This window comes from Rhinoderma darwinii, chromosome 9, assembly GCF_050947455.1.
Source record: "Rhinoderma darwinii isolate aRhiDar2 chromosome 9, aRhiDar2.hap1, whole genome shotgun sequence".
In the NCBI taxonomy this organism is placed as follows: domain Eukaryota; kingdom Metazoa; phylum Chordata; class Amphibia; order Anura; family Rhinodermatidae; genus Rhinoderma; species Rhinoderma darwinii.
This window is the reverse complement of record NC_134695.1, coordinates 20508783-20524302: the sequence shown is the minus strand read 5'-3', so window position 1 is coordinate 20524302 and position 15520 is coordinate 20508783. Positions and strand designations below refer to the sequence as shown.

The 15520-nt window shown below is 44.4% G+C and overlaps 1 protein-coding gene across 1 annotated transcript in view; it reads right to left on the bottom strand.

Annotated features, from left to right (window-relative positions):
* Positions 1 to 15520, bottom strand: part of RIN1 (Ras and Rab interactor 1) — a 95604-nt gene that overhangs the window by 49116 nt on the left and 30968 nt on the right. Inside the window, exons 6-7 of the mRNA XM_075836737.1 lie at positions 11873 to 11964; positions 10773 to 11786 (exon numbers count right to left, since the gene is read on the bottom strand). Of these exons, the coding sequence (XP_075692852.1) occupies positions 10773 to 11786; positions 11873 to 11964 (1106 nt within the window). The remainder of the gene's footprint in view (positions 1 to 10772; positions 11787 to 11872; positions 11965 to 15520) is intronic.

Here is a 15520-nt window from a genome sequence, read left to right as displayed (position 1 = left end):
TGGTGTACGCCATCTGTGTGGGAACGGTGCATGCGCCGCTCCCACACAGTCCAAGTTGAACTGAGCGCCGTCCGGCGCCATTTTCCTGTAGACCGGAAGTCGCGGCCGGACAGTAAGATTACTACTTCCGGTCGCGGCTTCCGGACTTGTGCACTTGGAGCAGCGGCAGCAGACGGAGCGGACGGACCGGAGGGAGCGGCGGCGACAGGAGCAGGTAAGTGATTTCTATGTATGTTCGTGTTTCAGTGTGTTTACTACTGTATGTTAACCTTCTACACTGTGTGTTAACTCAAAAAATGGCGACACACAGTGTAGGAGGTTAGACCGTTCAATCCCCTCGTTTCTCCCGGCACTAGCCAGGATAAAGGAGGGGGGGATTCTGAGAGCTCACTAGAGCGAGGGATTTTTTCCCAATTTTGCAGCATAAAGCAATGTGGTTGCTTTACCACATGCAATGCTGCAATTTTGGGAATTGCTCCATCTAGTGACCAGTGCTGGGAAATATTATAAATTAGAATCTAATTTATAATATTTCCTGACTCGTGAAAAAAATAAAAAAAATTAGAACAATGTTTAATCACCTACACACTAATTGTTTAACTAAAAAAAAAAAAATTTTTTTGCTAACAACACATTCCCTTTAAAGAAAAGGATAAGTGTTAGGCCCCATGCACACAGCAGAGTTGTGTATGAAGCATGTATAGCAATGCACAGAGGTTCTATGGCTCCCTAGTATGTAGCTGGACAACCTATTTGTGCTGCTCTACAAGTGTCATGTGTACGGAGCTATTCTCATCTAAAAGCAATGTTTCTCGGGTCAGACTACCTCCATACAACATCCAAGCACCTCCATGGGAGCTATATTAAAGGGCTGTGGGCATGGGAATAAAAGACTATCTCCGCTAAGCAATATGATCTCTATGTAGTCATCGCTAATGTGTTAGCGCCTTCTCACGTAACTGTACGTGATGGTGATGGAGCTGGCTCAGAGGCTGAGCCAGCGCCATCACCAGCGAGTGTCAGCTGTATATTACAGCTGACATCCCGCTGTAATGGCCAGGACCGGAGCTAGGCTTCGATCCTGACGATTAACCCCTTAGATGCAGCGATCGCTGCATCTAGGTGGTTTCTAGCCTATCGGCATCCCTGCGTCGCGGTCGCCAGGATGCCGATGGTTGCTATGGCAACCAGAGGCCGAATGATGGCCTTGTCTGCCAAGTACGGAAGCCTTTTAGGCCCCGCCCGGAGGTGGGGCCTAAAAGGCTTACTATCAGGGCCAGGCAGATGGCACATGCTCAGAAGCCTGTATCTAAGCATCTTGCATACCCACATGGTAATTTCATATACAGGACCCATATGTGATACTGTCTGTTGGACCCTGTGTCTAACCCTACCACATGGTAGGCTTAGACACAAGGCTCCAGCAGACAGTAATCTTATAATGTATAAGATTACCGTCTGCTAGACCCTGTATCTAACCCTACCACATGGTAGGCTTAGATACAGGGTCCAACAGACAGTATCACACATGGGCTCTGTATCTAAGCCTATCAATCATTTTTTTTGTTTGTGTTTTTTTACAGGTTCGGTCGTTGGACTAAGTCGGATTCGAGAACTACTTTGATGACGGCTTTTTTTTATTATTAATAATATGGTTAATGAGGGTTGTGTGGGTTTTTTATTTCAATAAAATATTTTTTCTATGTCTGTGTTTTTTAAAACTTTATTACTACAGCCTTATTAATGGCCGCCGGCTGATTGACAACGTCCATTACTAAGGCAGGGCTTAATGTTAGCTGGTGCAGAGGCTAACACCCATTATTACCCTGGTACCCGCAGCCACCAGGGGTGCCGGGAAGAGCCGGGTATGATCCAGTACTTGACCATCTGTAGCGATGGTCGGATACTGGGGTGGCCGCGGGCTGGTATTATCAAGCTGGGAAAGGCCAGAAACAGCGACCCTTTCCTCCCCTCGGTATTGCCTGCCTGCTGGTGCTCTATTGTATCTGGCTGGTTATGAAAAACCTACGTCATTTAAAAAAAAAAAAAAAATTGTTGGAAAGAACAATCCCCCCAATTTTCATAACCAGCCAGATACAACACAGCAGCAGCAGTCTAGCATTACCAGGGTGGGAAAGGCCACTGTTTTTGGCCTTCCCTGGCCTAATACTACCAGCCTGCGGCCGCCCCAGTGCCCGACCATCAGTACAGATGGTCGGTTATTGGTTCGTACCCGGCTCTTACCAGTACCCATAATGGCGGTGGGTACCGTGGTAATAATGGGGGTTAGTGTTAGCCTCTGCACTGGCATAACATTAAGCCCCGTCTTAGTAATGGACGCTGTAAATCAGCCAGCAGCTATTACTAAGGTGGTAATAATAAAGTTTACAAAAATACAAGGACATAGAAAAAATATTTTATTGAAATAAAAATCTCACACACAACTATCATTAACCATTTTATTGAGAATAAAAAAAAAAGCTGCCATTGAAGTAGCCCTCGAAACCGACGTAGCCCAACGACCGAACCTGTAAAATAACACAAACACACAAAAATAATTAGTAATACATAAGAAGCAAAACAATTATTATTCTTACCTTTCCTGGGTCCAGCGCTGGAGCCGCAATGTCCTATATCTAATCCAATCATGTGTAATACTGTCTACTGAGTCACTATATCTTATCCTATACACACACACACACACACACACAATAAATACACAGACAGGAACATATACAAATACATAAAATGCACATTCACAAACAGATCCATATATACCCAGTACAGATGATGTTGTAGATTTCATGTGCAGCCCTATGTAACACCACAGATAACACAGTGATAACTCATTGAGTACAGATAATGTAGTAGATGTTACCTGCAGTCCTATGTAAAACCACAGATAAAAGCGATAACACTGAGCACAGATAATGTAGTAGTGTTACCTTCAGTCCTATGTAACACAGATAACACACAGTGATAACGCTCTGAGTACAGATAATGTAATAGATGATACCTGCAGTCCTATTTAACACCACAGATAAAACAGTGATAACTCTCTGAGTACAGATAATGTCGTAGGTGATAAGTATACCCACAGACACATATAAACACACACACACACTCAGAGGCATATACTGTATATAAGGGCAGCAGAGTATATAAGGGGCAGCAGGGTATATAGGGGACAGCAGGGTATATAGGGGTCAGCAGGGTATATAAGGGGCAGCAGTGTATATAAGGGGGAGCAGGGTATATAAGGGGCAGCAGTGTATATAAGGGGGAGCAGGGTATATAAGGGGCAGCAGGTTATATAGGGGACAGCAGGATATATAAGGGCAGAAAGATATATAGGGGCAGCATGGTATATTCTGGGTGTAGCAGGATATATATGGGGCAGCAGGGTATATAGGTAGCACAGATATTTTAATTTTGTCTATTCTACTTTAATATTGAACACACTTCTGCAAAGAGACATATACACATGCAGAGACAGACAGACACACACACACACACACACACACTGTAACATGTATACATAGAAACACAGAGACACATACTGTATACACAGAAACATACTGTATACACACAGAGACACGCACTGTATACACAGAAACATACTGTATACACACAGAGACACGCACTGTATACACACACATATACACAAGACACACATAGATACTCACCATTTCCCCTTGCTGACAGGATCACAGGCTTCTTGCAGGACGGGCTGTGGGCGGAGCTTCCTCCTCTGCTTCTCGGCTCTTATTTACTCCGTGTGTGTAACTAAAAGCAGAGCACAGAGTAGAGGCAGAGCCTAGTGGCGCCCCTACATGCTGGGAGGGTGCAGTGCCCTGCCTGCAGCCTATAGTATTCATTTATATGTGCGTTCTGAGGACACACATACAAGGGAATGTGGCTGTCGCTAGCACTGGAGCCCTCTCCGGTGCTAGCGACGCCACTGCATCCGCCCGCGACAGCATTAAAGTTTAGTGAGCGGGCGGATCGTGGAAGGAGCGCGGCCGCGCAGCTTATAGGGAATACTGCTCACGACCTATCAGTGATCTACTAGTAGATCTCAACCTACTTGTTGCCTACCTAGGCCACCGAGAACTTCCATATAAATTATATAAATATATATATATATATATATATACATATACATATACATATACACTACCGTTCAAAAGTTTAGGGTCACTTAGAAATTTCCTTATTTTTGAAAGAAAAGCACAGTTTTTTTCAATGAAGATAACATTAAATTAATCAGAAATACACTCTATACATTGTTAATGTGCTAAATAACTATTCTAGCTGCAAACGTCTGGTTTTTAATGCAATATCTACATAGGTGTATAGAGGCCCATTTCCAGCAACCATCACTCCAGTGTTCTAATGGTATATTGTGTTTGCTAACTGTGTTAGAAGGCTAATGGATGATTAGAAAACACTTGAAAACCCTTGTGCAATTATGTTAGCACCGCTGTAAACAGTTTTGCTGTTTAGAGGAGCTATAAAACTGACCTTTCTTTGAGCTAGTTGAGAATCTGGAGCATTACATTTGTGGGTTCGATTAAACTCTCAAAATGGCTAGAAAAAGAGAGCTTTCATGTGAAACTCGGCAGTCTATTCTTGTTCTTAGAAAGGAAGGCTATTCCATGCGAGAAATTGCCAAGAAACTGAAGATTTCTTACAACGGTGTGTACTACTCCCTTCAGAGGACAGCACAAACAGGCTCTAACCAGAGTAGAAAGAGAAGTGGGAGGCCCCGCTGCACAACTGAGCAACAAGACAAGTACATTAGAGTCTCTAGTTTGATAAATAGACGCCTCACAGGTCCTCAACTGGCAGCTTCATTAAATAGTACCCGCAAAACGCCAGTGTCAACGTCTACAGTGAAGAGGCGACTCCGGGATGCTGGCCTTCAGGGCAGAGTGGCAAAGAAAAAGCCATATCTGAGTCTGGCTAATAAAAGGAAAAGATTAATATGGGCAAAAGCACACAGACATTGGACAGAGGAAGATTGGAAAAAAGTGTTATGGACAGACGAATTGAAGTTTGAGGTGTTTGGATCACACAGAAGAACATTTGTGAGACGCAGAACAACTGAAAAGATGCTGAAAGAGTGCCTGACGCCATCAGTCAAGCATGGTGGAGGTAATGTGATGGTCTGGGGTTGCTTTGGTGCTGGTAAAGTGGGAGATTTGTACAAGGTAAAAGGGATTTTGAATAAGGAAGGCTATCACTCCATTTTGCAACGCCATGCCATACCCTGTGGACAGTGCTTGATTGGAGCCAATTTCATCCTACAACAGGACAATGACCCAAAGCACACCTCCAAATTATGCAAGAACTATTTAGGGAAGAAGCAGGCAGCTGGTATTCTATCTGTAATGGAGTGGCCAGCGCAGTCACCAGATCTCAACCCCATAGAGCTGTTGTGGGAGCAGCTTGACCATATGGTACGCAAGAAGTGCCCATCAAGCCAATCCAACTTTATATACACTACCGTTTAAAAGTTTGGGGTCACCCAGACAATTTTGTGTTTTCCATGAAAACTCACACTTATATGTATCAAATGAGTTTCAAAATGACTAGAAAATATAGTCAAGACATTGATAAGGTTAGAAATAATGATTTTTATTTGAAATAATAATTTTCTCCTTCAAACTTTGCTTTCGTCAAAGAATGCTACATTTGCAGCAATTACAGCATTGCAGACCTTTGTCATTCTAGCTATTAATTTGCTGAGGTAATTGGGAGAAATTTCACCCTATGCTTCCGGAAGCCCCTCCCACAAGTTGGATTGGCTTGATGGGCACTTCTTGCGTACCATACGGTCAAGCTGCTCCCACAACAGCTCTATGGGGTTGAGATCTGGTGACTGCGCTGGTCATTCCATTACAGATAGAATACCAGCTGCCTGCTTCTTCCCTAAATAGTTCTTGCATAATTTGGAGGTATGCTTTGGGTCATTGTCCTGTTGTAGGATGAAATTGGCTCCAATCAAGCGCTGTCCACAGGGTATGGCATGGCGTTGCAAAATGGAGTGATAGCCTTCCTTATTCAAAATCCCTTTTACCTTGTACAAATCTCCCACTACCAGCACCAAAGCAACCCCAGACCGTCACATTACCTCCACCATGCTTGACAGATGGCGTCAGGCACTCTTCCAGCATCTTTTCAGTTGTTCTGCGTCTCACAAATGTTCTTCTGTGTGATCCAAACACCCCAAACTTCGATTCGTCTGTCCATAACACTTTTTTCCAATCTTCCTCTGTCCAATGTCTGTGTCCTTTTGCCCATATTAATATTTTCCTTTTATTAGCCAGTCTCAGATATGGCTTTTTCTTTGCCACTCTGCCCTGAAGGCCAGCATCCCGGAGTCGCCTCTTCACTGTAGACGTTGACACTGGCGTTTTGCGGATACTATTTAATGAAGCTGCCAGTTGAGGACCTGTGAGGCGTCTATTTATCAAACTAGAGACTCTAATATACTTGTCTTGTTGCTCAGTTGTGCAGCGGGGCCTCCCACTTCTCTTTCTACTCTGGTTAGAGCCTGTTTGTGCTGTCCTCTGAAGGGAGTAGTACACACCGTTGTAGGAAATCTTCAGTTTCTTGGCAATTTCTCGCATGGAATAGCCTTCATTTCTAAGAACAAGAATAGACTGTTGAGTTTCACATGAAAGCTCTCTTTTTCTAGCCATTTTGAGAGTTTAATCAAACCCACAAATGTAATGCTCCAGATTCTCAACTAGCTCAAAGGAAGGTCCGTTTTATAGCTCCTCTAAACAGCAAAACTGTTTACAGCGATGCTAACATAATTGCACAAGGGTTTTCAAGTGTTTTCTAATCATCCATTAGCCTTCTAACACAGTTAGCAAACACAATGTACCATTAGAACACTGGAGTGATGGTTGCTGGAAATGGGCCTCTATACACCTATGTAGTTATTGCATTAAAAACCAGACGTTTGCAGCCAGAATAGTGATTTAGCACATTAACAATGTATAGAGTGTAATTCTGATTAATTTAATGTTATCTTCTTTGAAAAAAAACTGTGCTTTTCTTTCAAAAATGAGGAAATTTCTAAGTGACCCTAAACTTTTGAACGGTAGTGTATATATATATATATATATATATATATATATATATACATATACACACACACACGCACACACACACACACGCACACACACGCACACACACACACACACACACACACACACACATGAATAAGGCCCCTTGAGTCTAAAAGGTAGATCCACCTCCATCGCTGTTTTTGTACACTTCTGTGACACCCATGGTCGCGGACCGTCGGGATGACTCACCCCCCGACGGCCGCAGCCATGGATCACTGAGTGCTGGCCCACATCTCCTCCTCAGGAGAGACGCCAGCGCCCACTTCCCCTTCACTCTGCTGTGTCCCGTAGGGTGCGCATGCACGCTCATGCCCGGCCTTAAAGGGCCAGCGCGCGCTCCTGAATTGTATATCAAATTAGCCCATGATCACCCTAGACTATAAGAAGGGCCCTGCCCCTTCCTTTGTTGCCTGAGCGTTGTTGTGTTTACCCATATTAGTCTTTGCAAATAGTCCCTAAGTGTTTTCCAGTTCCAAGTGTTCCCGTACCTGCTACCAGTATCCTACATCCCGTGCTACCTTGTTCCTGTGCCATTGAGAGTTGGAGTCGTGTTGTGTCATAGTTACATAGTTACATAGTTTGTACGATTGAAAAAAGACACATGTCCATCAAGTTCAACCAAGGGATGGGAAAGGGGAAGTAAAAAATTTCTACACATAGCAGTTAATATTTTTTTGTTCTAGGAAATTATCTAAGCCTTTTTTAAAGCCATCTACTGTCCCTGCTGTGACCAGCTCCTGCGGTAGGCTATTCCATAGATTCACAGTTCTCACAGTAAAGAAGGCTTGTCGCCTCTGCAGGTTGAACCTTTTTTTCTCCAGACGGAGGGAGTGCCCCCTTGTTTTTTGAGGGGGTTTTACATGGAACAGGATTTCACCATATTTTTTGTATGCGCCATTCATATATTTATATAAGTTAATCATGTCCCCCCTTAGTCGTCTTTTCTCAAGGCTAAATAGGTTTAGTTCTTTTAATCTTTCCTCATAACTTAGATTCTCCATGCCCCTTATTAGCTTCGTTGCTCTTCTTTGTATTTTTTCCAACTCCAGGGCATCCTTTCTATGAACTGGAGCCCAGAACTGGACTGCATATTCTAGATGAGGCCTCACTAATGCTTTGTAAAGTGGTAATATTACCTCCCTGTCCCGTGAGTCCATGCCTCTTTTGATACACGACAATATTTTGCTGGCCTTTGAAGCAGCTGATTGACACTGCATGCTGAAATTTAGTTTATGATTTACAAGTACACCCAGATCCTTCTCAACAATTGACTCCCCCAGTGTAGCTCCCCCTAGGACGTATGATGCATGCAGGTTGTTGGTACCCAGATGCATAACTTTACATTTATCTACATTAAACTTCATTTGCCAAGTGGACGCCCAAACACTTAGTTTGTTTAAATCTGCCTGCAATTCACAAACATCTTCCATAGTCTGAACTATATTACATAGCTTGGTGTCATCTGCAAAAATAGAAATAGTGCTATTAATCCCATCCTCTATATCATTAATAAATAAGTTGAATAATAGTGGTCCCAGCACTGAACCCTGGGGTACACCACTTATAACTGGGGACCATTCAGAGTAGGAATCATTGACCACAACTCTCTGGATACGGTCCTTGAGCCAATTCTCAATCCAATTACAAACTATACTTTCTAAACCTATAGTCCTTAATTTACCCATTAGATGTCTATGAGGGACAGTGTCAAATGCCTTTGCAAAGTCCAAAAACACTATATCCACAGCGGCCCCTCTGTCTAGACTTCTGCTTACCTCTTCATAAAAACAAATCAGGTTGGTTTGACAGCTTCTGTCCTTTGTAAAACCATGCTGGCTGTCACTTATAATACTATTTATTGTCACATAATTCTGTATATAGTCCCTCAATAGCCCCTCAAACATTTTCCCCACAATTGATGTTAAGCTTACTGGTCTATAATTACCCGGCGAAGACCTAGTGCCCTTTTTGAAAATAGGCACCACATTTGCCCTGCGCCAGTCCCTTGGCACTATACCACTCATGAGAGACTCTCTAAATATTATGAAGAGGGGGACAGAAATAACTGAACTAAGCTCTTTAAGAACTCTAGGGTGTAACCCATCTGGTCCCGGGGCCTTGTGTACATTTATTTTATTTAATTTAGCTTGGACCATATCTACATTCATCCAATTCAGTATATCAACTGATATATTAACAGCACTGGCACCGGCTACATCAGCTGCTCCTTCTTCTGTTGTATATACAGAGCGGAAGAACCCATTTAGTAACTCTGCCTTCTCTTGATCCCCTGTGACCAACTTCCCATTACCATTATCTAGGGGTCCTACATGTTCAGACCTTGGCTTTTTTGCATTTCTATGCTTGAAGAATTTTTTAGGATTTGTTTTACTATCCTTGGCCACCTGCCTTTCATTTTGTATTTTTGCTGATTTTATTACATTTTTACAGATTTTATTAAGCTCTTTATATTTTACAAAGGCTACAGCTGTACCCTCAGATTTGTATTTTTTAAATGCCCTTTTTTTGTCATGTATTGCCCCTTTCACAGAAGGTGTAAGCCATGTGGGGTTTAATTTTAGTCGTTTATACTTGTTACCTGTAGGAATACATTTTGCACTATAATTACCCAAGGTAGATTTGAAAATCTCCCATTTATCCCATTATTTGACATTAGTTCTTCCCAGTCTATATCCTGAATTGCAGCCCTCATCCTGGGGAAATTGGCTTTCTTAAAATTAAATGTTTTTGCCCTCCCAGCCTGCGTTTGTTTTTTACAGTATAGGTAAAATGTAACTATATTATGATCACTGTTACCGAGGTTTTCACGAACATTGACATTCCCAACAAGCTCTGCATTATTAGAAATGACCAGATCCAACAGAGCTTCACCTCTAGTCGGGTCTTCCACAAACTGGCCCATAAAATTTTCCTGTAACAGGTTGAGGAAATGTCTCCCCTTTGCAGTTGAAGCCGAACCATGACACCAATTAATATCCCGGAAATTAAAATCTCCCATTATCACAACAGTACCCGCCTGTGCAGCCCGCTCCATCTGTTTATATATTTGACCTTCCATCTCCTCAGTTATATTGTGGCGTCTACAGATTACACCAAAAGTAATTTTTTCAGTGTTTACTTCCCTTTGTAATTCCACCCACAAGGTTTCAACCTCCTCACAGTATTCACCCTCTAATGTCTCATTTACACTCACCTTCATATCGCTTCTCACATACAGACATACACCACCACCTTTCCTATTTGCCCTGTCTTTCCGAAACAGTGTAAAACCCTGTAGATTTACAGCCCAGTCATGTGAAGAGTCCAGCCATGTTTCAGCAACACCAACTATATCTATATCTTCTTCCAGTATTAAGGCCTCCAGCTCCCCCATTTTGCTTGCTAGACTTCTGGCAAGTATACTATGCCTCGTATACTATGCCTTCCACGTTACACCGTGCCTGGCGTCTGCCTGCTGCCAAGGTCCCATCCGAGCCTACAATCGTTACTGCCTGAAGTTACCACAGGTACCCTTATCCGAACTATAGACTTTGACTTGGCATCCCATTGGCCGGCTGCTATCCCGCTACGGCCCAGTGGGTCCACGCCCCCAATGTGACAACTTCTCACCTTGTTCATCAGATGTATGTGCTTCCAGGTGCGTTTCTGCATTTTCTCTCAGCATATGTTTCATTTTATCCATAAAGTCTCTGACTTCCTTTAACATGCTCTGGTAATTTTTTTCCTCCTCCTCCTCTTTTTTGTCTTTACTTTTATTGATATCCACTTTTTGAAGAAAATCTTGCAGCTCCTTCCCAAATTCAGTTGTTACATCTTTGCCCATTTCTTCAATGAAAATAATCATCTTGCGTTCTGGGGATAAAAAGGACAGGAAGGCTCCACTGACTGCCCGAAATGAGGAACGACCACTTTTCTTTTTTCTCCTTCTTGTAAGTTGAGAAAACGTTCCTCCATCCTCTGATGTCCTATCATCTGCACTACTAATTGAATCACTATCCTGCTCTTCTAAGGAATACACATCATTTAAATGGTTCTCTTTTCCATCCTTGATTTGTTGTGTCTTCATAGCTGAAGAAGGAATATTGTAGTCAGTCACATCTTTGGAATGCATTGGTGACAATTTTAGTCCAAGGTCACGACTGCCTTTGCTCAGTCTCTTTCTCAGACGGTATCTAAGAGATGAGCGAGGTTTTCTATATTCTTGGTCTTCAGGTATCGTCTGGGTTTGCACATCTTCGATGACCTCTGATGCTTTGATTTGTGACACTTCCTCCTCCTCTTTTACAGTTTCATCATATGGTACAGGAGGAGGTGAATTTAGAGGGGGAGAAAGGGAACCAGAATTTTCTGTGGATACCCTGATCTTTATGCTTTTCTGAAAGTTAGAACGCTTCAGTACTCCAGAGTCTTTGGATTTGAAGAGGGGATTTAAAAAGAACAATGCCCCCTCTTTTCCTTCTATTGAAACTTCTTTAGGGCTTCGAGTTTTCAGTGATGGGAGAAGAGTTAGGCTAAATGTGCCGGGTAGATCTTGGGGTGGTGGAGTCAGAGACCGCATAAGAGAGGAAGTAGTAGTTGATGGCAAAGACGCATTTCGAGCATTGAGAGAGGAATTCCAGAATTCTGTGTCACAGAAGAAAAGTAAAAGTATTAATATAATAAAATGTACTGATAAACAACTTTTTCACAGTATTACTATAATTATTTACCATGTCCTAAATGGGAAATGGCCTCTAGTTCTTTTCGTGAAGTTACTTTTTCTATAACTGCAGGAAGTCTAAGCATGTAAGGTAGAACACCCCTGGAACAAAGAGACAACCATTACATATAGTCAATAGTAAAGATGGATTCAATTTTTTAATAGTTGTTTGTGTCCATGAATATTTTAATACAGGATAGTTAGACTAGACTAGCATTGTAATGGCGGAAGGAGGTGAAGGGAACAAGTGAGCCCTAATCTACCCACCGCCCTGTCCCTGCCTACTTGCAACGACCCGCCCTAGGCGACGGGGTACAACTTGGCGGCGGTCCCTACGCTGACTAAGTGCAAGGGGATACAAACAGGGAACAAGCAAGGGAAGGGGCAGTAGCCCACGGAACACCGTGAGGGAACAGAGTGGTGAACGAGCAGTCAGGATCAGGATGTAATGAAGTATACAAACGCAGAGCACGGAGCAGGAAGCAAGCCGGGGGCAGAGCGAAGCAGGATAAGCGGAACTGAAGCAAGGCTGAAGCACGGCAGAAGCAGGCTGGAGCAAGGCAGCAGTGGGGCCAGGAAACCAGAAGAATTACAAGCAATGAGGAAGAGAAAACGGCAGGTATAAATGGACAGGGGGCGGAGCTAACTCCGACTGACCAGACCGCGATAGGCTCTCCCACTCCTGAGCCTGCCACCCTGATTGGTGGGAGCCGGTGTCAGTCTAAGAGGTCTGGCCTCAGGTGTCGATTGATTAATCCTGGGAGTATCCACAGACGTAGTGCCTGGCAGATCCTTTACAAGCATCCTGGTAGTTTTTAGATGAGACTTTGAAGAGGCTGTATGAGATAGGAAAAACGTGGTTACTTTAGTCCAGAAACAGCGCCTCTCTTGTCCATAGGCTGTGTCATGTATTGCAGCTCAGTGCCATTCACTTGAATGAAACGGAGGTACAACACTACACACAGCTTATGGATAACAGTGACACGGTTTCTGGAAGAAAATAGCCATGTTTTTCTAAACTCATACAACCCTTTTAAAGCTTATGTTAAAATTTGGATCTTATACTCTACATAAAAAAACAGAGAAAACATATTGCATCACTTATCTTGCACTGGTCCTGCGTTGCAGCCTGTATTATAGTCCAGAGCTGAATTAACAATTCACACACTTGTCGATGGACTCATCCATAACCGCTTAGTTAAACTCCTATGATGCAGTTGGTTAATTTTCCCTACATTGGATTACTATAGAGCATCTGGTGTAAAGAGTACACTTCCCAGAATACAAATCACTAGAGTCTGTGCAGACTTTGAACAACGAAGGAGAGATTCGAGATTTCAGCTAAAATGCTAGTTGAAATGTGAATGCAGGTCTGGCCTAGAATTTAGAGTGGAATAAATTTATAGAGCTATCCACACTTGTATATATCTGTGTAGTCGCATTTTTGGCTGTGTTTTGTATTTTCCCTACTTGCCAACTGTCCCAAATTTGCCGGGACTGTCCCAAATTTACAGAGACAGTCCCAGCAAATTACTGTCCTGGGACTTGTTCCGGCAACTGCTATATTTAATTGTATCTGCATCCTAAGGACACAGGTGCAATTGAATACTATGGCAGAGCAGGAAACTATCCTCTTCCTGCTCTGCCATTCACTCATTCTGGAGCGAAAGCCCCGGGCAAAGCGTTGCCTATGCAGGAGGTGCCACAGACGTCACTGCCCCTATATGGACAGTGAAGTCAGGGCTCTCTCTATGAGTGGAATTCCCGGCCAGGGCGTCAGCAATTCTTTGGCCGGGGATTCTGGCGCTCCAGGAGCCCCTGACTTTGTTGTCCATATATGGACAGTAACATCGTCAGTGGTTCCATCTATGAGCAGAATACCCGGCCAGGTGTCGGCAATGCTCTGGCCGGGGATTCTGCTGTAGCAGATGCCCCTGATGTCATTGCCCTTATATGGACAGTGAAGTCATGGGCTCACTCTTTGAGCGGAATCACCGGCTAGGTGTCGGCAACGCTTTGGCCAGGATTCTGGCGCTCCAGAAGGAGCCCCTGACTTCATTGTCCATATATGGACAGTGACGTAGTCAGTTGCTCCCACTGAGCGCACTCCCGGGCAGGCATCAGCAATGCTCTGGCCAGTGATTCCGCTGCAGGAGGGGCCCCTGACGTCACTGCCCTTATATAGACAGTGAAGTCATTGGCTACTCCTGGAGCGCCAGAATCACTGGCCAAAGCATTGCTGATGCCCTGGTCAGCTCATAGAGAAAGCCCTGACTTCACTGTTCATATAAGGGCAGTGATGTCAGGGGCACCACCTGCAGAGGAATCACCGACCAGAGCATTGCCGACGACTGGCCGGGAATTCCGCTCAGAGGGAGCCAGTGATGACATCACTGTCCATATATAAACAATGAAGTCAAGGGCTCCTCCTGCAGCGCCAGAATCCTGGCCAAAGTGTTGCCGACTCCTGACCGGGGATTCCTCTCATAGAGTGAACCCATGACTGCACTGTCCATACAAGGGCAGTGATGTCAGGGGCATCTCCTGCAGCGTAATCCATGGCCAGAGCATTGCCGATGCCTGGCCGGGTATTCCGCTGTAGCGTCCACGGCCGCTGACCGTCGGGATTACTCACCCTCGCGATGACCGCAGCCATGTATTTGTGAGCGCTGGCCCACATCTCCTCCCCAGGAGACACCAGCACTCACTTCTGCTTCGTTCTGCTGTGTCCCTTAAAGGGCCAGCGCGCGCACATGAAAACAATCACCCTGGACTATAAAAATTATTGTGTTTACCCGTGTTAGTCTTGCAAATGGTCCCTTAGTGTTTTCCAGTTCCCAGTGTTCCCGTACCTACCACCTTTAGCCTGTATCCTGTGCTACCGTTGTTCCTATGCCCGTTGGAGTCGTGTTGTGCCATCGGTCACGCCTGCTGAGTTACACCATGCCTGTTGTCTGCTGGCAAGGTCCCATCTGAGCCTAGCCATTACCACTGTCTGAACTGCTACAAGTACCCATGTGCTTGGACAATATAGACATTGCGGTATGGTCCAGTGGGTCCACATACCCACAAATCGTCACATCCGCTCATAGAGCGAGCCACAATGGCACTATCTACAGGGGGAGTATGTGGCACTATATTCAGGGGGAGTATGTGACATTATATACAGAGGGAGTATGTGGCACTAGGCACTATCTACAGGGGGAGTATGTGGCACTATCTACTGGGAGGTGTGTGGCATAATCTACAAGGAGGTGTTTGGCATCATCTACAGGGGTGTGTGGCATCATCTACAGGGGGGTGTGGCATCATCTACAGGGGGTTGTTTGTGGCATCATCTACAGGGGGTCTGTGTGGCATCATCTACAGGGGGAGTGTGTGGCATCATCTACAGGGGGAGTGTGTGGCATCATCTACAGGGGTAGCGTGTCTAATCATCTACGGGGGTGTATGGCATCATATACAGGGGTTGCGTGTGGCATCATCTACAGGGAGTGTGTGTGGCATCATATACAGGGGATGTGTGTGGCATCTTCAGGGGGGCTGCGTGGCACTATCTACAGAGGGCATTGTGGTATTATCTACAGAGGGCACTGTGGCACTATCTACAGGGGGCCATGTAGAACTCTCTACAGGGGGCACTGTGGCTTTATCTACA